General features: G+C 43.7%; 1 protein-coding gene across 3 annotated transcripts; it reads left to right on the forward strand.

Annotated features, from left to right (window-relative positions):
* The first annotated feature begins 409 nt into the window (after positions 1–409).
* Positions 410–5,403, forward strand: C5H1orf162 (chromosome 5 C1orf162 homolog). Of its 3 annotated transcripts, none has more exons than XM_041756638.1 (7): positions 410–458; positions 575–631; positions 2,605–2,744; positions 3,584–3,650; positions 4,308–4,402; positions 4,667–4,734; positions 4,878–5,403. In XM_041756638.1, the coding sequence occupies exons 1-7, from the start codon at positions 436–438 to the stop codon at positions 5,037–5,039; spliced, it is 612 nt and encodes a 203-aa protein (XP_041612572.1). In that variant the 5' UTR covers positions 410–435; the 3' UTR covers positions 5,040–5,403. The 3 variants fall into 3 exon arrangements, with proteins under 3 accessions (XP_041612572.1, XP_041612573.1, XP_041612574.1); XM_041756639.1 differs by having other exon boundaries at positions 2,605–2,681; XM_041756640.1 differs by lacking the exon at positions 575–631 and adding an exon at positions 2,337–2,457 and having other exon boundaries at positions 444–458; positions 2,636–2,744.
* Positions 5,404–7,466: the final 2,063 nt, after the last annotated feature.

The following is a 7,466-nucleotide window of genomic DNA, read 5'->3' on the forward strand; positions in this document are numbered from 1 at the left end:
CTAGTTTTTGTTCCTCCTTATCAACTTTATCTTCCTGGTTAGAACAAATGAGATTTGAAGATGCTTGGTGACAATGATAATGTCATATTGATGGGACTTTCACCTTATCTCACATGGTGGTTAAATACTTAATAAACACTTACTTAGAAATAAACTTGTCTTAACCCCCTGTGTTCTGGTGTTTACATGTCAAAAGATATAAAAGAAGCTATTCATGGGATTAAAAATAGGTGATATTATAAAAATAATTTAAAAATACATAGAGAGATAGATAGTGTTGGCTTAAAGAGGAAGTTTGACCTCAAGTTTAGACAAGATCTTTGCAACACACAGCTTGATGGGCTAGTACCAGTAAATCATTATTTCGTCATCTCTGAAAAGCAGGAGTAGTCACGGAAACAAGTGAAAAGTTCAGTCTTAAACGATTGGCATCTTATGACCGGACTTTTTCTTAGAAGGTAAATGCATTTACCCCATGCTTTTAATCTAGATGAAATAATCACTTACCAAAAGAAAATGTTATCTAATTTTTAGTGGTTTCTATCATTTTTGTTTTCTGTTTAACTTTATTTAGGGAGAGAAGGGTTGTATTTGAGTGGCTGTATGTAACTGGTGGATTTTATGGCAATCGGTAAGAGTCTCCAGTAATGGACAAAACGTGAAAAAGTATATATAGCACTGTTTCTATTTTAATTTATGCTCTGTCAAATGTTTGGGGTGTTGTTTTCAAGTGGAAATGTGTTTCCTGTTTTTCTTGGCCTGAATCCGTGAGTATTTATTTCCCTGCAGCACTGCATGATGGTTTTGTCTTTCAGGGTGGGGTGACCCAAAATTTATTAAAGGTGGCTATAGCAGCATTTCTTTAGGACAGTTGTAAATTCAGAGCCATTTATGTGAAGGTTAAGATTTTACAGAAACCTATGATCCTCTCATCTTCCACCTCCCCAGTAGTGAAGACTAGTATAAATTCATAGGATAAGATCATGCTCTTTTTAGGTCAAACACATATTTCAATATTTAAAAAATACTCTATAAATATTTCATGGTACTCTACAAAGAGCACTGTTGGCTTTTAAATTAGAAAAAGAGCAAAAAGTGCTAGAAAAATTGCTACCACTGATGATTCTGCTACAGATGGTGAGCTTCCTATTCTTGTGTCTCAGAATTCTCACCAGATTTCCCTGTCATCATTTTATCCTAGATTATGTTATTTGATTTATTCTTTTTTTCTTTTTAAATATTTTATTTATTTATTCATGAGAGAGACACACACACACAGAGGCACAGACACAGGCAGAGGGAGAAGCAGGCTCCATGCAGGGAGCCTGACATGGGACTTGATCCCTGGTCTCCAGGATCACACCCTGGGCTGAAGGCGGAGCTAAACCACTAAGCCACCTGGGCTGCCCCTATTTGATGGATTTTAAGACACTTAATGTCACTGTTGCTGTTGTAACTGGTACATGGCAATGAGATATCCTTCTCCTGACCCTCCACATGTCTAGGACTCAGAAATTGATACATTTTTGAAAGCTGAACAATTAAACACAAATAATAGATGGCATTTATTGTCTAAATAAACTACCTTGAAATACAGCAGGTATTGGAAGAGCCAAAAATTCTTGTCATGGGCATGCCTAAATATGAAATGAAACTGTGGTTTCCTAAAATTGTTTTATTATTTTATTAAATAAAAGTGGAAACCATTTTCATCAACAAAGAAACCAGTTAAGCAAGCTACAGTACATAGCTGTAACATAAAGACTTATCACCACTTAAAATGCTTGTAGAAAGTTTTGGGTGACATGGAAGGAATGTTTATGATAAAAGAAAAAACAGTAAAAACAAGAAAAAAGGAGATATGAAGTCTCAACTAGCTTTTAGGAAATGCATGGAAATATAACTAAAAAGAAATGCGCTATAATATTAACAACAGGTAGTAGGATTTTGAGTGATCTTACTCTGCTGATTTTAGGTACTTTATACTTATCTAGTACAAGGAAATAAAAGGGAAAATACAGAAAGCTTAACATAAGATGTAGAACCATAGCCTACATACTGACATACTTGAAAAGACAATATAGTACATTGAACAGAATAAAAATTCTGATATACCCTAGAGGAAGGACCTTGATGAGAAAATGAGTCAAGACTTAGCCAGCACTGCCAGGGAGGACTGAGGCCTCTATGACATTCAATATTAAAATCATCCATTCATTTTCTCCCATACTTAGTTCAATTCCATATTTTCTAAGCAAAACTGGTTTTAACTGTCTTTCTCACATGTTCTGATAGAATGTACTGGTAACACCAACATGTTCCTTATGTCATTTCAGTTTATACATCAGTCTCCTGTGAGTTAGTTGGTGTGAGTTAGTTCTGGGCCAATCAGTCAATTCTTGGTGCCCTGCTGAGACCACATTTCTGGAGGGGCAAAGCAGAGGACTGGCTGTTGAGGTGTGCTAACCACAACATGTATAAAGCCCCCCACCACTGACCTCACTAGAACACCCAGCTTAACTAGCCTCTCCCTCTCACTGATACTGCTCTGATACTAAAATCACAGCCTCAGAGTTCACCCCCTCCGCCACACTTCCTTTCTAGGCTTTCTAAGAGGAACACTTTTTATTCTCAGGAAGACGGCATGGGAGGAGGGGGTTCCAGACCTGAACCCGACGATGGTAAGTCCAGGACAGAAACCGTTACCTGCCTCACTGCTAAGGCAACATGGACTGGATTAACCAGTAAGTGTGCCACGGAGCGGTAATGAGACCGCACTGTGAGTTAGAGGAATTAAATATTTTTTTTTAATTTTTTATTTATTTATTTATTTATGATAGTCACAGAGAGATAGAGAGAGGCAGAGACACAGGCAGAGGGAGAAGCAGGTTCCATGCACCGGGAGCCCGACGTGGGATTCGATCCCGAGTCTCCAGGATCGCGCCCTGGGCCAAAGGCAGGCGCCAAACCGCTGCGCCACCCAGGGATCCCGAGTTAGAGGAATTAAACCGTACCTAAGGCCAGGAAGGGTGATAAACGGAGCAGGGGGCAACGGTCTGTCCTCCCAGTTTGGGGAAGAGGGGTCTGGGGCTCAGCACGAGACCCTCCCGTGGCTTCCCTTGCTGCTCGAGGCCCGAGGCCACCTTCGGTTGGTTATCGGTGAAGCTGCCCCACAAACAACGGAACACACCAAAAAGGGCAGCAGTTTCCAAGGCCAAGTTCCCCAAAATTTTGGGAAATGCTAGTTCTGGGTTTCGCTTTTTGTTGTCTGCGGCCTGGCCCCGACACTGTGTGCCTCTGCCGAGGGGCCCATCAGATCTTGGAGAGAGCCGCAGGAGGTGCGTTTGGTCGTCAAAGGGGTACATAGGGCTTAAACACTGGGGCCCTCTTTCATCTGGGCAGCAGACTGTTTTAGGTCCCGGCTCGTTTTCAAGTTAAGGATCCAGCAGACAAAACGCTGTTCTCCCTTTGCAATGCGGAACCCTCCATGGTTTATCTTCCCTGGCTGCTTGCATAGGGTGGGGTACCCCGGACGCTTCAGCTGGACAGGTCCTGTGCTCTGATGCTCTGCGCTCTCCCACAGGCGGACCGAGCCCGAGCCCCACGGTCGCGACGGTCGCCGCTGCCCCCACCGCGCCGCAGCACACCGCGTAAGGGAGTCCCCGCTGCTTCATCTTGCACCGTGCGGCCCTGCAGGCTGTGTTGACCTCCCAGTGATGGAACTTGGGAGGGAGGTCCGGGCGACGGGGACCAGAAACAGTCAAGGAACTGAATCGGTTTTATCTTTAGAGTGTGTTTCTTAACCTGGAGATCCCTCAAGAGATCCATGAATCCCCTGGGCCGATCGATAAAATTGGCTGTGTGGGGGAGGGGGCTTATGAAGATTTTTTTGAGGGGGACGAGAACCCACAGTTTTCACTGAGGCCTCAAATAGTTCTGAAATCCAAGAGCCAAAAGCTGAGGGGCAGTGGGTAAAAGTCACCTAGGCAGCAGGAGGGCTATTTCAGGGATGTCCCCACCGGCAGGAACCGTCACCCTCTGGTCTTCGGCAGGGGCCTTTTAAAAGTCCAGCATGGGGGATCCCTGGGTGGCGCAGAGGTTTAGCACCTGCCTTTGGCCCAGGACGCGATCCTGGAGACACGGGATCGAATCCCATGTCGGGCTCCCGGTGCATGGAGCCTGCTTCTCCCTCTGCCTGTGTCTCTGCCTCTCTCTCTCTCTGTGACTATCATAAATAGATAAAAAATTAAAAAAATAAATAAATAAAAGTCCAGCATGTTATCTGCTCCCTCTCTTTGCCCAAACAGCATACAGCATTTGGCCTTCGCCTTTCTTGCTGGGGTCCTGCTGACACTGCTTCTGCTGGCCCTGGTCTTCTTCATTGTAAAATGCTGCAGGAAATGTAAGTGGTCTCCAAGACATGGGACAGCTCTTCTGGCTTCGCCATTGAGAATGGAGTTGGCTCTGAGGGACAGTAAAACCCTGGTAGCTCACCTTGTCCACAGACCAAGGACCTGAACCCCTCACTCCATTCTCTGCCATCCCCATGGTCCACTTTTCCCACCTCCAGCACCCACCCCCTCACCCCAGCCTGTGGAGAGAGAGGCTTCTCATTCCTCCACACCCCACTGAGACTTGTCCCTCTCTTTCCTTGCATCTGTGGCAGGTCACTCCAGTCCCTGGGCCCTGGATCCTCCCTTAGACCCTCACTCCAGCCATGATCCTCCAGCCAAGGTAAGATGGCCACACTGTTCTGGGACACTAGGCATGTGCACCTCTCATTTCTTTGACCATCTGTGACCACAGCCTCCAAGTGGCTTCTAAAGAGACACCTTCTTCCAAATTGAACTCACTCATTCCCCCTCCTTCCTCTGCAGCTCTCATCCCCCGAGGGAGCACTTACCTATGCTAAAGTAACTTTCAAAATCTCAGAAGAAACGAACAATCACCTGACTGAGAAACATTCTGCGAACTTGGACCCCGTTGTCTATGCTCAAGTCAAAGTGACAGACTCTCCCTACCTTTCCAATGAGGCTTGATATCAGTCCCTCTTCTTCTCAGCTCCATCTTTACACATCACTTTCCCTTTGGACAAACTCCAGACCACGGCCTGGCCAAACTCCAGATGGAGCTGCTTGTGTGATTTGGAAACATTAGCCAGCAGTTTTGAAGACCAAGGGTCAGTCTTTCTCTTGGCCTAAGAGGAGGTTACTGGCCCTCCCGTTTTGACCGGCAGCCTGTTATTCCTTTGAGAACTGAGACTGCTCCCTTGTCCCCTTCCAAAGTGTGTGGTACCGAGCTCAGCACACACAAAGTGTTCGCTCAGTGCCACTGACCAACTTGGGGAAAGTCAGCCAAATGGGCAAGTTAGCAAGAATTACAAATAAAAGCAAACCCTCTGCAATGCTGGCTCCTCCCACATTATTTATCTATCTGGTCCCATCATGTCCAGAGATCCAGAACTGCCTAACAGAGGTGGCAGTACTCTAGAACAAGCTCAGGATGGATCGGGGCACAGGTCTCAAGCTCTGCACCAGCTAGCTGCATTCTTTTGGTAAGTGTGTTAAGCTTTTAAAGCTTCAAATGCTTCATCTTGAAAATAGAACTAATAACATTCACCTCTTAGTGTCAGAATAAGTGAAATGTTATCTTCTTAGGTACTTTTTAATGTTTTTTTTTTTAATTTGGGAAAGTGAGAGAGAGAGAGAGATGAGAGCACAGGAGCTGGGGCAGAGGGAGAGGGAGAAGCAGACCCCCTTGCTGAGCAGGGAGCCCAACCCAGGGCTTCATCCAAGGACCTGAGATCATGACCTGAGCTGAAGGCAGATGCTTAACCAGCTGAGCCACCCAGGCACCCCTCTTTAGGTAATTTGTACATCCCAGGGTTTTATAGAAATATAAGGTCCCTCTTCTGTAAAGTGCTACTGAAATGTGCATATCCACCTCCTTGCTATAGCATAGAAGATACACAAAGCAATGTTACATGGGAGCTAAAAATGTAAATGTTAACCCTCCCCAAATCCTAATGGATAATCCCATAGACAGTCCCAGTAAATATACCAGTAAGATTGTTTTTCACTCAGTAAGGTTACTCTAAAGTCCCTGTGTAGACAATAAACCAGAAAGCAAATGTAGAAAAATTTATAAAAGAAGCAAATAAAAGAATATAGGAAGGTTAGCTCCAATCGCTGCCTAAAAGTACTGTTTTATTAAGCATGGCTCATTAAAATGTGTTCATGGTTTGTGAATAAACACATGGGATAGAATAAGATGACTAGAAATAGATATACATGAGGAAATTGAGAGTATGATGAAGATGGCATATCCAATCATTTGGGGAAAATTGGTTTATCCATTTTCCAAACTGCCTAAGATGGTGTTTCAACAGGTAGGCAGCCATGTGGATGAAAACAAGATCAGATCTACAACTTCCTCCTTAAATCAAAATAGATTTCAGATAAAAAATTAAACTGTAAAAAAAATTATAAAAGTATTAGAAGAGTATATGGGACAACTTTAAAAAATAGGATGGTCAATGCCTTGAATGTATGACCCAAAGTCAATGAACTGGAAAAGATTGATTAACTGGACTTACAAAATACCATTCGAAATGCCAAGCTTGGGAAATATTTGCAAAGCATTTCATAGCCAAAGTACTAATTTTGCTAATATATTCAGAGCTCCTCTAAGTCAGTAGGGAAAAAATCAGCAACTTAATAGAAAACAAAAAGGACAAAGGGTAAGTCTAGGTTAGTGACAGAAAAGGAAATATAAATGGCTTTTAAACTTATGAGGAGATACTCAAGTTTACTCATAATAAGGGAAACAATTAAACTACAATTAGATGTTTTTCCATCAATGAGATTAGCCAAAAAGTTTGCTAACAGAGGCTCCAGGGTGGTTCAGTCAGTTAAGCATCTGCCTTTGGCTCAGGGGCTCAGGTCGTGATCTCAGGTCCTGGGATGGAGCCCTGAAGCCTGGTTCCCTGCTCACTGAGGAGTCTGTTTCTCCCTCGCCCTCTGCCATGCCCCACCACTTGTGCTCTCCCTCTCTCTAAAATGAATAGATAAAAAAGTCTTTAAAAAGTTTGCTAACAAACCACTTGGGCAGGACTGCAGGGAGCCAAGATGCATGTAGAGTTGCTATGGAAGGCAATTTGGCAAGAGCTAACAATGTTTTAAATCCTATTACTGCAAATGCATCCTGTAGAAAGTCACCTGTGTAGCTTAAATTATAATATTCACCAAAGTGCCTAAAACTTAGTGAGGCTTGTTATACTCTAAGTATATTCCAAGTGCTTGGCATGTGTCCATGGAGGCCTCACAAAACACCAGGAGGTTACAATTTTTACTATTCCCACTTTAGAACAGTAATGTGCCCAAGTTCACACCACTAGTAGGTAGCAGTGCTGGGGCTCATACCCAGGTGGGTGGGCCCCAGAGTTTGCTTATTTGTCCATTAGGCTC

The sequence above is a fragment of the Vulpes lagopus genome, chromosome 5 (genome assembly GCF_018345385.1).
Source record: "Vulpes lagopus strain Blue_001 chromosome 5, ASM1834538v1, whole genome shotgun sequence".
NCBI lineage: Eukaryota > Metazoa > Chordata > Mammalia > Carnivora > Canidae > Vulpes > Vulpes lagopus.

Bases quoted from the DNA above. Each gene is read 5' to 3' on its own strand.
- C5H1orf162 (XM_041756638.1), top strand. From the start codon at position 436: ATGACCGGACTTTTTCTTAGAAG. The intron at 2,745-3,583 runs GTAAGTGTGCCA...GCTCTCCCACAG, and splicing joins AACATGGACTGGATTAACCA to GCGGACCGAGCCCGAGCCCC. The intron at 3,651-4,307 runs GTAAGGGAGTCC...TTGCCCAAACAG, and splicing joins ACCGCGCCGCAGCACACCGC to CATACAGCATTTGGCCTTCG.